The sequence below is a fragment of the Artemia franciscana genome, chromosome 7 (assembly GCF_032884065.1).
Source record: "Artemia franciscana chromosome 7, ASM3288406v1, whole genome shotgun sequence".
NCBI lineage: Eukaryota > Metazoa > Arthropoda > Branchiopoda > Anostraca > Artemiidae > Artemia > Artemia franciscana.
The window spans coordinates 31,984,822-32,007,474 of record NC_088869.1 but is presented as its reverse complement, the minus strand read 5'-3'; the positions used below and the strand labels follow the sequence as shown (position 1 = coordinate 32,007,474).

The 22,653-nt window shown below is 35.6% G+C and overlaps 1 protein-coding gene across 3 annotated transcripts in view; it reads right to left on the bottom strand.

Annotated features, from left to right (window-relative positions):
* The window catches only part of LOC136029167 (ATP-binding cassette sub-family C member 10-like), an 83,475-nt gene that overhangs the window by 15,918 nt on the left and 44,904 nt on the right, over positions 1 to 22,653 (bottom strand). For all 3 annotated transcript variants that reach the window (XM_065707276.1, XM_065707278.1, XM_065707275.1), the window contains exons 11-16: positions 17,486 to 18,060; positions 13,205 to 13,337; positions 11,322 to 11,532; positions 5,044 to 5,213; positions 2,972 to 3,194; positions 1,569 to 1,804 (exon numbers count right to left, since the gene is read on the bottom strand). In XM_065707276.1, coding sequence (XP_065563348.1) covers positions 1,569 to 1,804; positions 2,972 to 3,194; positions 5,044 to 5,213; positions 11,322 to 11,532; positions 13,205 to 13,337; positions 17,486 to 18,060 — 1,548 coding nt within the window. The remainder of the gene's footprint in view (positions 1 to 1,568; positions 1,805 to 2,971; positions 3,195 to 5,043; positions 5,214 to 11,321; positions 11,533 to 13,204; positions 13,338 to 17,485; positions 18,061 to 22,653) is intronic.

Sequence of the window (22,653 nt, the reverse complement as noted above, 5' to 3'; positions counted from 1 at the left end):
CTTAACAACTTGGAAACTAGTGTCTTAAGACCTATTTTTGGCCGCTTCCCCAATTCAAAACTGAGGTCCATGTAGACCCTAACACCCCCTGAAAGTTTTAATTCAATCCCTGTGCAGTTTTTGAAATATTGCAGATATACAATTTTAATGGTTTCTTGACCTCCAAGCAGCACATGCTAACTTAAATTTTTGATGCTCCTGTTTTTTTTTGTTTTTTTTTCTTGATCCTTGCTTTGTTTTATCGTCTGTTTCAACATTGCTATGCTCATGTTGCCTCTAGCAATTTTAGCGAATAAATATATTCTATTCTACAGAGTATTTAGATTTACATCGCTAATTCGATGGGAAATAGCGATGGAAATTCTAATGGGATGGGAAAAAGCTACTAGTCTCACAATGGCTCATAGTACCCAAAAATATTAGAGACATTAGAGAATGACCCAAAGACATTAAAAAAAAAAGAAGCGTTTATCTAAATGGCACCCAAACAGTTGCTGTGCCCTGAGACAAGATTACTTCCTTGTCACTCCCAAACTACGCGGAACCGATCTAAACTATGTCGAGACTAATAGCACACCTTAGGGATGTGTGTGAGTATCGCCATGCAAAACAATTTCATGAATGACCGTTATGGAGTTGAAAAAAAAAGAAATCTACAATTCAGTAAGCTAAGTGCCGTATCTTCTTTAGGATTTGTCATGGCGTTTTCTGCATTAATGTTTAGCATAACCCTAAGATTATCAATACGATGTATTAATTCCAGCTTTTAAATGACCTTAGACATGCTTATTGCAACAGGAGACATGATCAACTACATCCAAAAGTCATTCCTCTCCGCGGCAAAACAAGGCTCCATACTGTATATTTCACATGAAATAAGTTCCATTAAAAAAAAAAGAAGAAAGAAATCAGTAATTTAATGGCAACAGTGGAGTAGAGGGATTCTTTCACAATGGGATATTGCCATAACCAGCTTCTTTTTCATATAACCTTACTGAAAAGATAAGAATACACTCATGGATTAATTTTTTTTTTAATGAGGCACTGCGTAAAAAATACATGTACATGCTCTAGTTTTACTAAATAGAGATTAAAACTATCATTTACATTTAAATCATGTCCTGGACCAGTCTCAACATTTATAATAAATCTTAACAGTTCTTCGCATTATTTACAATACCGATTCCTCGTGTTTACATACAATTAGCAAAATAAATCTTAATTTCTTGTCGCTGTTCCGCCTAAAAGTCGAATCTGACGTTTTCACAAGAAATAATTGCCGAAAAACAGTCAAAGAAAGGATTAGTGGGGTACTATATGTTCAATTATATCTTGATCCTCCTGATCTACATTACCCTGCCAATACACAATAAATTTAGCTATGGCGCCGATTTAATCACGTAGATCTGTTCAGGATCGATAAATGATGTAGCATTTTGACGTGCCAAAGAAGCATGGAGTAAATAGAAGGCACACCGATGTTGTTACATTACATTCTTTATGCCAAATACAGCACAAAATAAATAATAGGATGAACAACTAAAATCAGTGGTAAAATACAAACATACCAGAAAAAAGAAATGGATCCTGTGGAATTATCGCAATTCGGAATCGAAGGTCATGTAATGGAAGAAGTCGAATACTTAAGTCGTCAATAATGATATCACCAGTTGTAACTTCCACAATTCTAAAAAGAGCTTTAAACAATGAGGTTTTTCCACTCCCTGTTCGTCCAACGATACCAATCTTTTCACCTGCATTAACTTCGAAGGTAATGTTATCCAACGCAAAAGGTAAATGCTCCCTAGATAAGATTACGGAAGTTTAAAATAAAAACAGGAAGCAAAACAAGCAGACAAAAAGTTTCTGGAAAGCATAAATGCAAAGTAAATTCAGGGAGTGTAAAAACCATCTTATACATAGAAGGGGGAGAGAGAGAGAGAGAGAGAGAGAGAGAGAGAGAGAGAGAGAGAGAGAGAGGAGAGAGAGAGAGAGAGAGAGAGAGAGAGAGAGAGAGAGAGAGAGAGAGAGAGAGAGAGAGAGAGAGAGAGAGTGGAGAGGGAGACGTGGAGAGGGAGACGTGGAGGTAGAGATGCAGCGAGAGAAGACAGAAAGAGAGAGAGAAATAATAAATTGCTTAGGTTACAGTTTCTACAGAAAAACTTCCATTGCAGCCTCATACCTCGACCACTAACCACTTGACTTGCTGTAAAGTGAGGGAGATTTTGAGGGGGTCTTGGGGCAACTAATGGATCCTTCTAACAATTAGACATTACTACCTTCTTTACAAAAGAATGTGTACTGGGTTTGGTTGGAAGGGGGAATACGGAAAGAGCATTGATCCGATAAATTAAAAATCCTTGCTGGATTCTCGTTTGAATAACACGTATACCTTTCTGATAAAATGGTGGAGGGTCAAGTGGTTTGATCTGTGCTTCCAATCGCAAGATTTAAATACCTCGCATGATTTTGGTTTCAATAAAGTCCAACATACCCAACTTTTCCACTAAAATGAATGTGCAAAGAATAATGCATCTGCTTATTTTGGGACGCTTTATCTGAAACTACGTGGGTCATATTCACCTTGGGTGTAAATTTATGGGACTCTTTGACCACTCGAAGCATACGGAACTATCCCCAAACTTCCACCCAATACTACAGAAGGCTACGGAGGAAAAAAAAGGGACAGAAGGAGACTGACTACTCTTGATTAGTTTTGGCACTTAAAGAGGACACTAAAACTTTCTATTCCCAATCACATGCCCCCCCCCCCCCCCAAATATATTTGTTCCATAAAAAGCGGGCAAAGAATAATATATAACTCTCTTCTAAGTCGACACAACTGGGTTAACTCAAAGATCAACAGACAATTATCTGTTTTAAAAATGTTCATTTTCTTCTTTTTGGGGCGGAGGGGGTTATTCTCTTTAAGCAAATAATAAAGTGAACACAGGAAACGAACAAATCTTACCTATATTGTAAGCAAACATTTTCAAATGTAACCGCTCCTTGCTGAGGCCACGAGACAGGTGGACTTGTAACTCCTCGCCATTTTTCAGGTACTACTTTTTTCGTATAGGCTTCCGTTCGTTCAACTGAGACTAAATCTCTTTCTGTATCAGCGAAGGAGGTCACAGATGCACTTAACATACCATTCATGGTCAAGGAATATGTTACAAGCAATCCCACGATTCCTGAAGGAATAAGACCATGATTAACAGTTCTAAAACATGAAAGTTTAAGAATGAAACATGCTCGAAACTCGAGGGACTTGAATTGTACTGTAGAGCGACACCACTGATTATTTATCAGTTTTTTGGTAATCAGTCTTAGAAAGCTCAGAAGCGGTAAGAGATAGAAAATTTAATTTTTTTTTAATTGTATGGGGTTTATGAAAAAGAGAAGAAATGGCCCGCTATATTTAGTAAAATTTCCAAGAAGAAGAAATTATCTTTTATAGCCCATTGAATAGTATAGGCAAGAAGCTAAATGAAACATCATAGATCATAAAAAGTTGTACTTGTGTAGAACATAGAAATATCAAAATCCCGAGAATCAAAAATACTAAATCTTTTCTAGGTTTCTAAAAAAAAAAAAAAAAAAAAAAAAAAAAAAAAAAAAAAAAAAAAAAAAAAAAAAAAAAAAAAAAAAAAAAAAAAAAAAAAAAAAACGCGACCATCCTTCTCAAGAAAAACACAAAATATTGTTACTCTATTAATAACCTTAGTAGTTGTCATTGTTAGTTGCTTTAGGCTTTCCAGACAGGCTGAATTTCTTGATCAAGTTTTCATCAAGATTGCCTCCCTTTTTGCAGATATTTAACCCCATTTTCTAAAATTATACAAACTATCTTAAGCTAATAACTTTTGATGGTTCAATTAAGAATTAATGGATTTTGCACATTTGGTATCAGCATTAAAGGTATATACTGTTTATGCAATAAAAAATTTTGTTTGTTAGTTTCTATATTTATAGATGACAACTTTTTGCCTCAACCCACAATAATTGGAAACCATCATATTATTTTAATTCAAATAAATTATAATAAGTATCATAGTAATAAATATAAATTATAGTAATTATAGTATAGAGGCCGAGAGATGCTGGAGGGACAAAGGACCTATTTTATGCCTGCAATAACAGAACTGAAAATCCTTGCATGATTCCATTTAAAACAAGGCTTAATAGACCTGCCTTTCTGAAAAATGGCTAGGTGATGAGATCAATTTCTTCCAGGAATAATACTACTTGAGAATTCCTGCATGACTGATTGAAACAAGAAATTATAAGCCTACTTTTTACTAAAAAGTTAGCATTAGGATAGAGGAGGTGTTTTAAAGAGACCATGAGCCAACATGACCCTCTAGTTACATCTATTAGAAACCCTTCCACGAATCCAGGCCAAACAAGATCTAACATGCCTGTATCTCTGCTAGAAAAGTTAGTAGAGAAAAGCGGTAAAGATGGCTGTAAAATCGTATAGCTTTTAAATTGTCACTTGATTCTGACAAAAAAAAGGCAACGCGCCCACCATTCTCGTAAGACGTTGAGATTGGAAGGGACGACAGGAGAAGGAGAAGCTTAGGACCCATTTAGTGCCTTGATTAATGCAGATTACGAAGATACAGGTATGAAAATTACAGACAAGGAAAATCCTTGCGTAGTTCCACTTGAAAACAAAGGCTACATGTCTAGCTTTCTGCTAAACAGTTGGACAAGCTTTCTTTTTCAAACCATGCTTTGCTCAATCCGTGTTAATACCCAATGTAGAGAAGAGCCTTTTTGATCATAAAATGCTAGACAATCTCATTAAGTAAATTAAGTACATTTGTGAAAAAAAGAGCTATTCATAATCAAAGATAGATAAACACAAATATCTAAACACCCCCCCCCCCCCCCGAATGACTGGCATATTATAATATAAGCAGCAATTCATTTTCTCCGCATATATATCCCATTGTTCTTTTTTTCATGCAATTGAACAATCTTGAAAATAAAAATTTGAAAGCATTACGTACTTTCAACTTGGACACTATTATTTACCTGGATCAACTGTATGAAAATGATGTTGTAAGACAGCGACAAGGCATATGGCGGATGTTAGTCCCACTCCAAGGAGTTGTACCCTCATTGCAAGCCAGCTGCTCGTGGCATAGCTAGCGAAGACACACCTTAAGTTTCCATCAATCTTGATTTCATTGCCTTGGATAAACCTGAAATTTGGAGAAGCATAATAGACAAAAGTGAGTTTTTGGGCATTAATTTTTGGTTTGGTGGTTTTTTGTTCTTAAATTTCGGACAATTAATTCCTTAGTTATAAAAAACACAAGGATTAAAAATTGTTGCAACATAAGAAAACAAAATCTAAACCAATTCAGAATAAATTTAAGTTCAATACTTTGAGGGTGATACGAGGTGATCTGTATTTACCAATACTACAAGATGTCCCCATGATCCCTCAGGAGGACAAAATCCCCACATTCTCATAAGCGAGGACCTCAATTTACACAACAGCCTGCTTCTTCACAAAAACATTTTGCAGTCAAAGCAGTAGCGTTGATAAAGTAAAGAGCAATATGTCTAGTATTTGTTATTATTTCTAACTTTCCTAGCCAGTTCGCGCAAAACGAGTGAACGTAGAAACTTGGGAGAATGCTCATGATTTTAGAAACTGAATGCTCTGGCACACACTCCGACATTCAAAAGTGGTCAGAGGACCATCAGCCATCCTTTTATGACTTTTTTGCCCCTGAGCATTCCAGCAACCCCACTCCTATACAAATTGAGTAGTAATAGGAAAATTGGCTGCCCCATCCATAGCCCCAATTGTTCCAACAAGCCATAGCCTCTTATTATGCAAATATTGAAAGAAAACCTCTAAATTCGGAAAGTTAGCAGAAAAAAAGTTTCTACTACGATTAAAAACAGATAAACATGACCAAATACTTTGAAAATATTAATGCTAATTTTGAAAGTCAAAGTCCTTCCACTGGAGTAGCGAAGGAAAAATAACAATCTAGTTACAACTAACACAGTATTTGACAGAAAAACACATAAAATACAAATAGAAAATACAAATAACTGATTGTCTCCCTTACATATATTATTGGCCACAAAGGGTGGAAGTATATATTCAAAAATTTTACTTAAAGCGCAGGAGACAGTAATTGGTTGATAAGAAGAGCAATTTAAAGGTGACTTTCCCCTCTATAAAACTGAAGAAACATTGCCACACAGAAAATTCTTCAGTACACTAGATGTTCAAATACACATCTAGAAAAGTAAATGTACATGATCAACGAGGGTAGCAGTCGAATGAAAGGCGAGTCCTAGAAATACCGCCGACATTATCTAACTTAAGCTTCTTAATTACTTCAGCTAGAGAAGAAAGAGGTGTAGGAATACAATGGCAATGAGATAAGGGTGTACACAAAAAAAAAACGATACAAGACGAGCATATAAAGAATTCACACAGTAGCTAATAACAGAAAAAATAAGAGAATAATGGTTATATCAAGCAGACGGTCGAAGACAATCACCTGAATTTCTCAGAATTAATGACTTTTTAGAAACCATTGGAGTATGAATAAGAGTATGTAAGCCATGGATAGAATTGCCAAGGATCTAAAAAATCCTAACTATGACTTGCGTAGATAAAGAGAGAAACTGGGCAGGATTTAGCGATAAGAAAATTGTTAGAGAGTTGGGCAGAGCCAAGTTGGGCTGTACTATTGGATGATAAGTTCCAATAGTAATAGAGTTTGTTTTTGTTTTGTTATTTTGAGTGTATATTTGGATGTAAAGCAAAGCAGAAAAATTTAGTATTATGGAGACATTATGTATCAGACGTTATGCATTCGTGTTGGAAAATTTTTGAATATATTAAGTATAACTGCGGACCTTAGAAGTAAAATTGAGAACTGCTCGAGAGAAATCCGGTTGATTTTTTTTGAAAAATGGAATGCTGTTCTACATGAAAGCTTGGATGAGGATAGTGAAGTGCTGACGCCTGATTTTAGTGATTCTGCGAAGTATGTATTTTCTAGTGACTTGTGTAGAGATAACCCTGTAAAAGATAAGGAGTTGAATTTGTTTCATTTAAACTGTAGAGGACTAAACAGTTCTCACAGATATTCGTCAGAGTTAGTTGAAAATAGCCGTGGTATTGATATATTACGTCTGACGGAAACGTGGTTGAATTTTAGTAATGAATCTTTATTAGACATTAATGGTTATAATTTTTATAGGAAAAATAGGTGCGAATACAGGCATGGTGAATTGGCAGCTTACGTGAAATCAGATCTAGAAGTCGAGGTGAGGGACGATTTATCAGTTTATATTAAAATGGCAATAAAGAGCGCAGTACTGGAGGTTAAACATCGACAAGGGAGTCTTTTGGTTTTTATTCTTTATAGAACGCCATCGTCCCCTTTAGTTCGGTTTTTTGAGCTGTTGGAGGAATTATTGAAAAAGTTGCCCATATCTAGGTCTCAGTGTGGGATTGTGGGGATTTTAATAAAGACTTAAATGTTGATGGCCGATAATCTCGACAGTTCATTTACACGATGATCAGTCATAGCCTATTCCCTGTAATTAATGTTTCCAGTGGAGTAACTGAAAATAGAGCGACATTAATTGATAAATTTTTTGTGCATTTAAAGCAAAATGTGAAGTAATGTCGATCGTGACTGATAGTAAACGATACATCTGACTACTAAGGTTATTACTTGTGAAGTAAACGGACTCAGTCTTCATGGTTCTGAACCAAAGAATGATTGTGATTATTTTAATCAACGATCTTTGTCTAAGAATGAACTGGAGAAAATAGATGGTATGAGACCAAATGGTATGAGAAGACGATTTTTTATTTTTTTTTGCTCGAAAGGGCGTGTGTAAAATTGTCTTCTGTGCAACATAAAACTGACACTCCTAAGAAACCTTGGATGACAAAAGCACGTCTGAAATCTGCGACAAAAAGCCACAGCCTCTATATGGTCAGTGTTCCTTAAAACAGATCGACAAATTTATAGAAAGTACAATGTCGCATTAAATATGTTGCTACGGAAAACAAAAAATAAGTATTTCAAAAGTAAGTGGCAAGAAATTCAAGGAAACGATGCTATAACTTGGAACACCATAAAGTCAGTTATTTGGAGGAAAAAAAGTTGTTCTGCCCACAGGCAATGGAAATGGCGAAGCAACAGATTTAGTAAACGATTTGGCCCAACATTTTTCGGAAGCAGATGAGAGGATGAAGTCTTCCATAGAAAACAACCCCAATGATGGAACTTTCGAGAAATACCTATCGCCGCCAAGTAATACCAGTCTTTGCCTTCGGCCAACTTCTATGCATGAGGTGAATGAAATTGCTAGTGATATTCGAAATGGAGCAGCGGAAGCAGATATCCTATCATTAAAAGTAACAAGTCTTATCTTACCTAAATTTTGTGTCATTAATAAATGGTTGCCTCGAAGAAAGAAAATTCCCTGATCATTTTAAGAAAACCAGAGTTGTACCTTTACATAAAGGTAGTGATCAAAGTGATTTTAACAACTATAGACCGATCTCACTCCTGCCGATTTCGTCGCGGGTTTTTGGAAAGATAATATATATCCGAATAAAGGAATTTATGGAAAAAAGAAATTTTTTTACAAGAGCCAATTTGGATTTAGAAGAGGTTTTTCAACGGAGCATGCTATACAGTTTCTGACAACTACAATAAATGATGCGCTTGATGACAAGCTTAAAATTGCAACTATTTATTTGGATATCCTCTCAAGGCATTTGATACCGCAGACCATGAGATTCCGTTAAAGAAATCAGAAAATGCTGGAATCAGAGGAAACGCCCAGAAGATTCTTGCTTCTTTTTTGAAGAGACGGTCACTATAAGTACGAGTGAACGAGGCTGAGTTGAGAGATTTTACAATAAACTAAGGAGTACCCCAAGGCTCCCTTCCTAGCCCCTTGCTGTTCGCAATTCATATAAATGATCTTCAACGCGCACGTTCTGAATTGGTGACGGATTTGAGTGAAGAGACTGCAAATTCAAAACCAAGAAAATCACTTGTTCTTTTTACCGACGACACCAACCATTCAGTTATAGCACTTACTGATAGTCGACTCTTGTCCTTAATGAAGGAATATAAGATCCGCATAGAGAGACGGATGATACTTAACAAGCTCAAAATTAATTACAACAAGTGTACCTTTACTGTTTTTGGGAAATGGGCAAACTATTACCCATGGCTGAAAGAACTTGATATTGGTGAATCGGTCATATCACGAAGAAAAGTTTGTATTGTATTGTTCGATTCTCGCGTCCAAATACTGCCGTTCTCTGGATTAAGTAGGTTGTATAAGATTTTGCTTATGCTTGACATTATTAATCATATTATTCTGGTTTACTTTCGGAATATGTTTTCGACAGCTGCGGATCTTCAAAGTTCTTGAACTAGACAGGTAAGCCAGTACAGGAGACCACTGAAGGTGTCGACAAGGTCGACATTTTCCAGTCGCCATGCTCTTCCGGCGCCGTGGAATGGGTTGCCTTCTTTTTTGAAAAATAAGTTAGATAGGACTCATTTCTGTTGTCAGTTGAAACATCATTGCCTGTATGAGTGTGATTTTTTTTTTTAAGCAGAATTATAATATTGATTTGTTATTTTGGTATACGGAAGGTGTGGTAACCTGGAAGGTGTTTGTGTAATGTACAATATTCTAGGAGTAGCCATACAAGCCCAGAATACTGGGCTTCGTGCTATTTCTGTATATATTAGCTATGTAGTAAAGATCTCCATTAAGAGCATTTGAGAGTGTTAAGCCTTGATAAAGCTACAGAAAATTAGATAGAAAGGTATAAAAAAAACTGCGAAAATTAAGACATGAAAGAAGATTTATTTTGCGAAGAAAAATTAGAGACACTATTAAAGGATTAAAAAAAAAGTCTTAGGTGCTGATAGTGCGGTAAATAAGTTTTTGAAGCATGACGATTGTAAAGATAGAGATAAATTACTGAAAAATACGAATATAATTTTTGAAAAGGGGCAAATGCCTAGCGATTTTAGGAAAACTAATTAATTCCATTAATAAAAAAGGTGATAAGAATAAATGTCGTAATTATACAGGCATTAGCTTTGTTTGTGTAGGAAGCCAAATACTTAGTATGATGATATTTTTTAGATTTAGATATGCTGTCGATAAAGTTTTAGGAGAAGAACAGGGCGGTTTTTGGAAGGGGGGAGGATACATCGACATAATATTCATTCCTAGATTAATAATGTGGAAGTGATTTTTATAGATTATGAACAGGCATTTGCATCATCAAAGGATGATGGCAGGCATCATCCTTTTAATCCATACATCCAGAATCAAGATTGGGATGGAGGAAGAACATAAGCAGCTATATTAGTCACAGTTGGCTTGGCACTGCAGTGAGTTATTAGTAATAGTTGTAGCAGCAGTCATATTCATTAAATTTGCGTGTATTGATCGATGTTATGTGCAAGGTATCTAATTTGTTATTAATACCAACAAACGCTATATATTCGGGAGGACGAATGTAAAATTACTATTGCCTTATTTTAGTTGAAATCTTATACAGTCTGTTATCATCGTTAGGAGTTTGCATAGGGATTTTGCAAAACATGTGCAACAGGTTTTCATTTATTTTTATTCTCCTTTTTAAAGGATTTTCATCTCTTTTGACATTTTCCTGAGCCTTTTAACTGTTTAGTTACTTTTTCTTTCCTTCCAATGATTAAGGTTTGTGGATGTGAAGCAAAAGTTATTTTTTTCGTTCATTTTATCCATTATCTTGGTTATTGAAGGTTATACTCGTTGCTTTTGTATAGTATTCAAATTTCGATTACTATGGGCTAGAACTTGTTCTTTACTAGGGTGCCCTTAAGGGGGCAGTCATTATATATCAAAGTTTCTATTTTACCACCAAGCATAAATGCACGTATACTGATAATATAGCACAATCAATTTGCCCTAAAGTCACAATCTAGAACTCTATCGGACTCGGGAATGGGAGAAGAATCGAGATAAGCGTCCAAGTCAGGATAAATTTTGGCATCGTCAAATTACAAAAAATTTAACCATTCATATTTGAGGTCCAACTTAAGTTTAGTTGAACACCTTTTCTGTCTAGACTTTTATTAAATATTTTACACCGCAAATGTGCTTAAGAGAGTGTTTGTTTTTTCAATATACTTAGTTTAACTTATATACTCTTAGGTTAAGGTATAACCAAATTGTTCATTTTAAAGTGAAGAGCATAAATTTCACTGTGAAATTAAAGCAATAAATGCATTTACCTAGAAGTCATTCGGAAAGCTCGAATAATGGGCAAGCCATTGAAGGTTTCAATAAAACTGGCGTACAAAGGTGACATTGTAATAGCACCAACACGCCTTAATTCACGGTAGGTCTGCCTATAATAACTTTGAAGTTGAAAGTATATCATCGCAAGTGGAAGAAGGGCAAGTATTATCCAAGGTAGCCCAAAACAGTTGAATATTGTCGTGCCTAAAAAGATAATTATCAAACATTACGAGAAAAGTATAGAAATAATAATGATGATGTTTTTCACATATGTTTAGGTTCACATTGATAAATGAGATTACAGCGCAGGAAGTAAGGTGGGGGTGTATTTAGCGTAGTTGAAGCGTAGCTCCACAGCCCTCATGGCAAAGGTTTGTACGTTATATCCTGGGGGTATATAAGGTTCTTATTGAAAGAGTAGCCGTATATACTTTAGAGGGTTTATTGGAGTGATAATCAGAAGTTCTAGTGCCTTTTTTAAGTCAAAGTGATCAGAAGATAGCTATCCCCCCTCCCACACGCCCTATTTTCCGAAAATGCATCCAACAGAAACTTTGAGATAGCAATTTTATTCAAAATAGTCCATCATAAAAGAAGGCTTTGGGGTTGATGCAAACCCAAAAGTCTGGGGGCAAGGGTTGTAATGGCGGGGCCTGGCGGAAAAAGGATTCAGTAGAAGAGTGATTTACCATAAAAATATATTTTACTTTTGGAAATGACACCTCAATTTCTATTTTCAATCATATGAGCCTCCTCCAAAGTTTCTAGAATCACGCCTTCGATACAAAATGGTCAAGGAAAAAGTAAGACATGAAAGGTGCATGACTTCTTACTTAGGCAACGCTAGAGCATTGTCTGTGAAAACATTTGCTTAAAAAAAAGCCAAAAAAAAATAGGCATAAAAATTTAAAAGTTTAAAAATGGAGCCCTCTTTTTGAACATATCTCTATGAGTTTCCCACTAGCTGTGGAGAAACAAAAGAAGAAAAATAAGCATATAAGTACTTTACATCCAAAAAAGTAATTTTCCTTATTGTTCAAGGTGTGGGGGTGGGGGGGGGTAATTTTCCTGAAAAGAGTTTCCGACCATACTGCCTCCAATGGTGCACTTTTATCCTGATCCGACACCATTTTCGATGAGTTTCAGGTTATTTTTCAAAATTTCCATACATGTATTTTCCCAATAAATTTTTACAGCTAAGATTAACGGAAACTAACATTTCTGTGTCAGCTTCAAATGGCAATTCTTTTTAACTTGATAATTTTTGTTTTAACGCACTGTTACATTTTTCAGCTACTATGGTTGCATGAGTTCCTTCTGTACCAGGTTCCATCTGATCCTGCAACTATAATCAATTTCGATTTACTACAGTTTATATTACAGTTATATATACAGTTTACTGTCTCATAGAACATAACACAATAATTTAAGATTCACACGACATTTCTTTTTAATTTTAGAGCATATGTTCGAGACGACCCTTATTTCGTTCTGTTAAATTTTTGGGAAATGACACTAAGTGGTCGATGACTAATCTAAAAACGACTAAAATGTATTTTAGTTATTTCCATAATGGGTCCACTGAGCATGAAACTGATCATAAGAATCACTATGGAAATTATATTCTTTATTACAGAAACAATACAGGACATTAAAACCTCACCCAAAATCGGTTTGGAGGCACATTTCATGGCCTCTAAACATACAGAAAAAACATAGAAAGCCTTGTCACTTTTCTCAGAAATTATGATAGTTTCTGTGTTCATTTCTAGTCTAAGTATTGATTTTTGCATAATAGCTTTATGTGCCAGAATAAATATCTGCACGATATTTTTGTGAATAGCTTACCAATATCTACACATATTGAATAGCTTACCAATAAGAGAAATGCTTGTTGCCAGAAAAATGTTCAAATCAAATGGGAGAGTATCATCCACAAGTGCCATATCGGAAGATAGTCGATTGATTATTCGGCCAACTGGTGTGTAGTCATAGAAGCTAATATTACCCTAAAATATTAGAAAATAAAATAAGAAAAAGGAGAAAAATTCACGGAAACAGCAATTTTATTCTCTTCAGAATTTTTCGTTTCAATCTTTGATTAACGAAGTTTTTTTTTTATTTCGAGTAATAACTAAATAAAACATTTTGCAGGAGGTCAGAAAATATATTGTAGAGTTAACAGAGTTTCGTCACCAAAACGAATGCAACTCGCTAAACAATTACTATCAGCCCAACTCTTATTTGTCGTAACTTCTGCTTGTTTCAACTTTGACATTCCTATTTAGTTTATTCAATATTACTAATTTCTGATTTGAGTTTTATTTATTAGTCCATAATAATTTCTGTTGAAACCAACACAATTGCTAAGGATACAAAGTTGAGGTAGGAAGAAGTTGGTGACTTTCGATGCACAAGGGTCCACCTTCAGATCATCCAATCATACTAACTTAAATCATCGTGAAACGGTGATCAAATTAAGGTGTAACCTTTGAAATGTGTCAAATATGTAATTTATTTTTTGTGAGACAATTTTGTGATATACAGGGTGGGCCACAAGTCAACCGTTTCAATTTTAAATAACTTCTTTATTTTAACAGTTATATGTATGAAATTTTAGTATCATAAAGTCAAGGCGATGGTAATTGATTTTCTATCACGTACGTACACCGTGCGTTGTACGTATACCATATCACGTTATAGCCATTAAAACTTTGAAATAGCCATTTTGTTCAACATAGTTGAAAAGTCCAATAACAATACCTTGGAGAATGACAAGACCCCCCCCCCCAAGGCTCTTGGGCCAAAGACCGTAAGTTATAAAATTTGCCCAAAAATTTAATGGAACTAAATAAAGGTCGTCTCGAACTTGTGCTCAAAAATCAAGAAGAAATACCGTGTGATATCGGAACCAGAGCAAAAACTTTTCTACGGTTCTTAGTATGAGTAAAAATTCAAAAAGTACTGTCCTTCTCGAAAACTTTGTAGATGCGGCTTCTATACAACTTCGGAGCAGAGTGAATTTTGCAGTGTTTGTTCTCGATATGACCGGAGGAAGTTGGCTGACGAATATCCCATAGAAAAATAAAATAATGATATTGATAAATCAAAAGTACTAAATCAAAAGTAAGAACACCAAGATGTGGAATGTGCAAGAAAAAAAAAATTAAGTTTATGCCCTGTGAGTGTAGATGTAACAAAGTATTTTGTTTGCGACACAAAGCAAGGGAGGATAATCAATGCACTTTCGATATCCTAGGAAAAGGGGCAGAAGAGTTGAGTAAAGAGATCCCTATTGTTATTGCTGATAGAGTGGAACAAATTTAAAGAGTTTCAAATTTCTGACAAGCATGAAAAGAGAGAAGGACCTACGGTCTTAGCCTTGCAAATACTTCCCTGAAATCGCAATCTTTATAAATATTCTAAGACAAACTTTCAAAATCCTCCCTGATGTAAAACAGGAACAAGTTGATTTTGTGCAGTCTGCACACATACTGAAAAAGCAAACTTTGGTACAATCCTAGTTGAATGTAATCTTCTCTATAGGATTTCAAATTCGCATTTTTTAAAATTAATATGTTAATTTTAGGTATAAAGAAAGGATCCAAGTGCTGACATCACTCGAGACATCGTTGAAGACGATGAAGATGAAAGGTTTGATGAGCTTTGAGATTCATCACCCGCCGTGGAGCTACCATGGCCGTGGAATGTAGGTTTAAATGCCATGGAGCTACCCCATCCAGAAACGAGTAAATTAGACCAAATTACCGAGGCAAGTAGTGTGTTGTTTAATTGCATTTAAATGTACTTCAATTTTCGCTTTGGAAATCGTCTGTTATTTGTAGGATACACCAGATCGCTTGACTAGCGGTTTTGTACAATAGCTAAGTAATGTGTAGGTTCTGATGTAGGTTTTAGGTGAAGTTTTTTTCTTTTTCAAAGGGTTGTTTCTTCTCTTACGAAAAAACACACAAACAAACAAAAGAGTCACTGGTTCTTAGACAAGTGGTTAGTGCTGGACTTTATTCTTCTTTAAAGGGTATGTAAACCAGTCTCAATTGGTAAGCCCTGGCTATATTGCACCAGCTATTATTAGGTGAATCACTTATGCCATAAAACTATCTATAAACAAAAGAAAACGACATTCGGATTAATTGTGTGAAATGTCCTCAACTACGCTGTAAATATTTTAGTGCAAATTGGAATTGTCTTCTGTATATGGCTCGAAAGGATGAACTAAATAAAAACACACTATGTATGCGCAAGTTGTCAAAAGGGCGCGTCAGCAATATCTCAGGAACGGCTAAAAATATAAAGCTGAAATTTTCAGGATATGTTGAATTAACCAGAAGACAAAATGTGCTTACTATTACTACTGCTACTGCTACTAAAGCTACTACTACTAAGGAAGTAGGTAGTAGTACTACTTCTTAGTACTAATACGGAGTTTTCAGGGAATGTTCAGGGAGGTGTTGAAATAACTAAAAGGCACTACATACGTGCTACTATAACTATTACTCCTCCTACTACTGCCATTACTATGGTTATCACGATTGAATTTTCAAGAGGGGGGGGGGTAAACTAAATTATAACCCACTATGTGCATGCAGGTTCGCAGAAATTTGCGGGGGATGTTGAACTAACCAAAAGACAGCACACAAATAACAAAGGCTACTATAGATATTACTAAAATATTAATACTACAAATATTACTACTACTACTCAGGGTAAAAATTTTTATGGAAAGTTGAGGGGGGTATTGACTGAACCAAAAGATAGTATGTGTCAACTTTTGCTACTATTGCTACGACTGTGACTACGTGTGACTGCGATTACTTATGACTGCGACTGTGAATACTTGCGACCGCAACAACTTACGACTATGACTACTTAAGTATGCAACTAACTGCAGCTCCTACTGCTTGCGATTCTAACCTTGACTGCTTATGACTAAGGCTGCTTACTACTGCGAGTACTTACGAGTGCAACAACTTGCCATCATGACTGCTTGCAACTGCCGCTGCCACTGCGACAACAACCACTTGCCAAAGGAACTCCTTGCGATTGCGACTACCCGCGACCGTGACTAATTGCGACAGCAATGCGATTACAAACACTTGTGAATATGAATACAACTACTTTGCGATTGTGAATGCTACTAATAATAATACGAAAGCAACTGTGACTGCGACTCCTACTGCTTAGACTGCAGGTACTGTCGTTACTACAACTACTAACTAGTGAACTAAATCAAAAGAGCTGAAGTGCATGTTGGTTTTCAAAATGGCACACAGATGCAATATCTCAGTAATAATATATGATAGTAGGTTGAGACTTTCAGAAAAAGTTCAGGGGGATATACAACTAAATCAAATTCACTTTGTGCATTTCAGAGCGTTAAAAGGGTGTCAATACAATATCTATATCTCAGGAACCACTAACGGTCTTAATTAGGAATTTTCAAGACATGTTGCTCAGGATATTTAACCAAATCCAAAAACAATTGTCCATCGAGCTTTGTCAAAGCGCGTATATGCAATATCTAACGAACGGCTAAGTTTATTAAATTGAAACTACCAGGGTCCGTTGAACTAAATAAAAAAAAAAACTAAAGGCATCCATCTTGTCAAAGTGGCGCATCTGCAATATTTTAGGAATGTCCATGGGTATTAAGTTAAAACTTCCAGGATAGGCTGAGGGGTATGTTGAGCTGAATTAAAACACACTATATTCCATGATATTTATCATTTTTGACTTTTAATTTCAAGTTAAAATTTTTGCTTTTTATTTTTGCCTTTTGATCCAATCATTTTCATAGTTATCAATTGTTTCTTTACTGAGTTTTGACTGGCGCAACGCTTATGCTTCTTGTTTTAGAACCCAAATTGGGATACTTTTTTTTAGCTTGTGACAGTTCAGTAAAGCACAAGTGACGTTCTGGTCTTTAAAAGGCATAAGGGGCTATTTCTATTTGTTTTAAGTTTTAATTATGTATTGATAGTTAATAGTATTCATTTTTACTATCTTTAGTGGAAAAGTTTTAAAATTAATTACTGTCATTTGGTACAAAACATTATACATTAAGATTTGATTCTTAGGATGAAAATTATTCAAACGTAAAGAAAGATTACAGTAACTGTAAAGAAAGAATACTTACGCTCAAAAGGCTTTTGATCAAATCATTATGGATGGTACGAGCTGAACGTATTCCACCAAAGGCAAAGAGAAATGCCCTAAAGAGAATCAGCGCCGAATTGATTCCAGCTATAATACCAAATACGATCAGGTAATACTTTGTAACATCATCCAGATCAACAAAGTGAAAACCTTCGTCCTGTTCTGAGAAATCATTTGAAGAAATGTTGTAAATAGAACCATAGAGGCTATGATTTGGCACGAGATGATTAGAACGAACTAACAAAGAAGTCCTATTACTTTTGGCGCTGACCCAATGGGCGAGCCAATAGTCGGCTGTATGTCTTGATGCTTGCATGAAGACACGGGCTAATATTGTGAACAATGTTAGTTTAATACCAGCATTGTTGAAGTATGTCATCCATATGTTAAAAGAAACGCCATCGGCAGCACGATCCTCATCTTCCAGATTATCTTCTTCAATTTCAGGATTCATCGAAGCAGAAGATTCTTCAAGGTCATTAGGTACTCTCGGCAGGGGCGGAGAGGGAGGTTGAATAATTGTTTGACAAGCCGGTAAAACTTCTCCTGGAGTTCCTGCAAAGATTTATATCTTTAGTACAAAAAACAAAACAAAACAAGACCACAGAAAAAAAGTGTATATATATATATATATATATATATATATATATATATATATATATATATATATATATATATATATATATATATATAACACCCTTGAAATGCTGCAAAACAGTGAAACTTGTATTTTCTAGAAAAACAAATAATAAAAATGTTAATAAAACTGAAAAACAAAACAAAAAAGAACAAACAAAGAAAAAGTACGTTTTATACTTAGCTCTGATCAACTGTTCAGAATCAAATAAACAACGCTTCTTGACTAATAGGGTCTTTGCGATGGCCCTGCAGTGCGTTGATACAGCTGAGCTCAAACTTTGGGTCCCGTATAACCAAGCTGGGATCAAACCCACTGCGTCACCACAGGAATATGTCTCATCAACAGTTAGTGTATGATAGCAATTTGAAAACCCCAGCAAATTTTTGAATGTAACCTAGGGCTTTATCCAGACATTAGGAGGGAAGAGTAAAGAGGGTGGGAAAGGTGACAGGATACAGTTAACCTGGAAGTAACTCAGAAAATTTGATAATAAAGCTTTCTGAATGTAAGGAAGTAAAAAAAAAATTTATGATTGTATTTAGTTCAAAGGGCCTAAACTGCACTGTTACTAAACAGAATATATTGAATCTTGAAGCCAAAATTACAAGAAATTTACAGGAATTACGAATCAACAGGAGAGCGTGACAGTAATGAGTTCAGCTATGAGTGGAAATGTTAGAAACCGCGCGATTACCGCACGGTTTCCTCTATTCCAGGCACACATGCAAGGATTGCTTTCAGGGAAGGTGGAGGGTGTATATATGAATTATGTGAAAATATAAAGAATTACCCACTAAATACTTTGGGAAGAAGCCCATGCCCCGTGGATGCAGGACTACCTGTATGCATCCGAAAGGAGTCAGACCTAGTTCCAAAATTATTTACAATGATTGATGCATGAATTTATTTGAAAAAAAATGCTTATGAATAAAAAATCATCAGAATCAGGAGGGTTTCAAATTATGGACCATGTTAAAATAAATATGTGAATACGGTGTTTAAAAGACATGTATGAAACTTTCAAAACGCGTTTAAAAAAAACTGTCAAGTGGGATAACATTACCATTTGCAGCTGGTTCAGGAACGGTAAACATTATTTCAATTATTCTTAATAATAAAATGTTATTTTGAAAACATATTCATGGATATTTTGAAAGAAGCACAGTTGCTCTTCTTGGATATTATGTCATATTTGGGTGACTCAACTACCTGATTTCCCGGGGTTCGGTCTTCACTAGATCCAGCAAAGAAAAAATCCAATAATTTTGCATGTGTTTAATCTCAAACATTAAAAGCTGCAACCACAGCTGCTACTTCAGCTGCGGGGGTAAAACTTTGACAGTTGGTCATGTCTATGCATAACACATTTTCTTGTGGAATTTCGTTTCTTAATCTGTCAATATCGGGAAATAGTTAGAATGTTTAAAAGTTACAAAAAAAGAAATACTTTTTAAATGTATTGATTAAACTACTTCTTAAACATGAGGATTAGGTAGCTGATAAAATGTTGTCCACCGAATTTGAATTTGTCGTTAGATCCTAATTTTAAGTAAGATGAAACTTTGAGACGTCAAAGATGATCGGCAAAGGCTCTGTAAATGCTTATAATATGAGCTGCAAAGGATCAAATGAGAAGGCAATGGAAGCTGAATTTATCTCAGGAGTTCCAGGGTATTCATATTTTAGAATATCAGTAGATGAAAACCCCCATGAAAAAATTTTGAATTTTGATGAAAACCCAAAAAAAAAAACTTTCATCAGTAGATGAAAGTCCCAAGAAAAAATTATCTACAGCAGAAGGAGATTCCAAATATACCAGAAGAGATAGAGCTGATGCAGATCAAAGGCATGATTATGAGTTAGTAAATCACCATAGACAAGGCAATGGGTACAATACGTCGTTGGTACCAAACCAGTACTATTTATAAAACCCTTATGCTATTAATACCATCAACTGAAAATTCTTGATATCTTCATTATAACTTGACTAAAATGAAGCCTGAAGAAAATATTCTCATCAAGAAGAGTATCTACGAAACGAATATAAAGATCACCAGGTCTACTGAGAGAACCCCTTGAAAAATAAGCTTCCGATAGTTGGGGGAAAACCTGATCTGGGAAGAATCTAGGGCGGGAGGGCAACCCGTCCTGGGCACTTGTTCGTAGGGGTGCTGACTCGTAAGGCACTTTTTGAGAGCACACAATGGTTTAGCATTGGAGACTAGGTAATGCTTTGTTCGGGGACCGATAGGGATAGAAAAGTGGACGAAAAGGATGACAAGAGACAGTCCCCTCCCTCAGACACGTCCATAGGTAACCTTAAACGTAGAAAAAAGTTTTGTGCATCCGTTTCAGACTATTCCATGGTGTTTAGAGGAGAAGAGGTAGCCTAATCTGAGAACCTTCGAAATCTGGTTAAAACTTTATGACAACAACAGTGGAAAGCACTGTTCTCAGCTTTGAACGTCAAAGGTAATACGTATTCGTGGTATTGTATTCGGGACTTCCACATTTAATACAACGCACCTTTCATCTGTTTTTCACTTGTCAACTTTAACGTTAATATAGAGTTTCCAACATCGATATAACTAAAGTATTCCATTTTGACTTACATATTTGTGTCGATTGTGTAGTAGAAGTGCACCGGAATAATGACTAGAAAGACGTTTATTATCTTTTGGTTCTTTTCTTCTTCATTTTTCATTTTCTGAAAGAGCTCCAACTTAAAGAGCTCTTAAAATATGCCTTTGTTTTTAGGCATAAACTCGTGTTTTTTTGTACTTGCACACTGTGTTTAAAGTTACAATATTTGTTTTGCATTTATTTATGTTTCCTAATTGATTTATAGTCGGGACTTGAAGGAGTGAACAAGATTTCAAATTTCACAGTTCAAGCACTGCTCAGGGGGATAAAAAAAAAGGCTCATTACTGTCATGTCTATGGTTAAATATCGTAGGAATTATGTTTAATATAATTATTTTAAGAACATGATGAAAATTATTTACTGGAAAAATTATTTTTTAAGACAGTCTCAGGAGGAAAAAATAAAGGTTGGAAAAGGAAAAACAAAACCTAACTTCCATAATTTATATACTGGAAAATATGTGGTTGAAGTTGTTACCAACCGCAATAACCTTTGTTATTCAAACCACATAATTTTTTGTCCGTTATATAGGGACACAGTCTACAAGATGCCTATCCGTACGTGACAATCGCCTTGAAGATGTACTTAACTATGTATGTATCAGTTCCTTCTAATGAACGAAGCTTCAGAAAATCAAAATTAGTTAAAACTATCTTAGAAGCAGGACGATCGAGCAGCCCTGGAGGAACTTAAGTGTAATCCACACAGAACAAGATACAGATTCGAATCTTCCATATGATTGCATTATAAAGACATTTACTTCGAGAAAAGCATGTAGTTAGGTTTTAGTTTACGGGATAAGATTGATTATCTATAATCAAGACCCTATGTGTACAGTGTCACCAATAAAATAAAGTTACGTGCAATCTTAAAGTTTTTCTTGAACCTTGTTGTAAAAATTAGGATCTATTTAGAGAAATATATTAATAATAGTTGAGTTATAGAATATACTACTAACTACTACTACTACTAATAACTCATTGCACCACCAAGCCGCCTGAGGCCAACACAGCTACGCACGCTCCTCCTCCAACCTAATCTATTTAAAGCCTCCCTCTTTACACCCTCCCAGGAAGTTCCCATTTCCTTTAAATCTTTATTTATGACATCCTCCCAACCCAGACAGGGACGACCTGCTTTCCGTGTAGCCCCAGACGGTTGGCCAAAAAGGACAATCTTCGGTAATCTGTCATCCTTCATCCGTAGAACGTGGCCTAGCCATCTCAACCTTTCTTTCATTATAGCCCTAGAAAGCGCGATTGAACCACATTTTTCGTACAGCTTACTGTTTGAAATACAGCTGGTCCCAATGGTCAGCCGGGTACCCAGAACATTCCATAGGCAATTTCTCTGGAAAACATCTAGTAAATTTTCATCTGCTTTTCGGAGCGCCCATGCTTCAGAACCATATTTGACCATTGTCATCACTGTAGCTTCCAATATTCTAATCTTGGTTTGCGGACTTATCTTTCTATTCTTCCAAACTTTTTTTAACTGTAAAAAAAACACCCTGAGCCTTAGCTATTCTACTTTTAACATCTTCACTGCTCCCACCATCTTTACTAATAATACTACCAAGGTAACTGAAGCTCCCAACCTGATCAATCTTTTCGTTACCTAATGTCACCTGTTCATCTCCACTTATTCCTAGCCTTAGTGACTTATTTTTCTTAACATTAATTTTCAAGCCTATTTTAGCACCCTGAACTCGCAAAACCTCTAAAACTTCATTCATTTTGCTCGTACTTTCATCTAATATGCTTAAATCATCAGCATAATCTAAGTCCAGGAGCATTTTTCCTCCCCATTTGATTCCGTGGTCTCCAATTGCCTTTCCTGTGCTCCTTAAGACAAAGTCCATCAA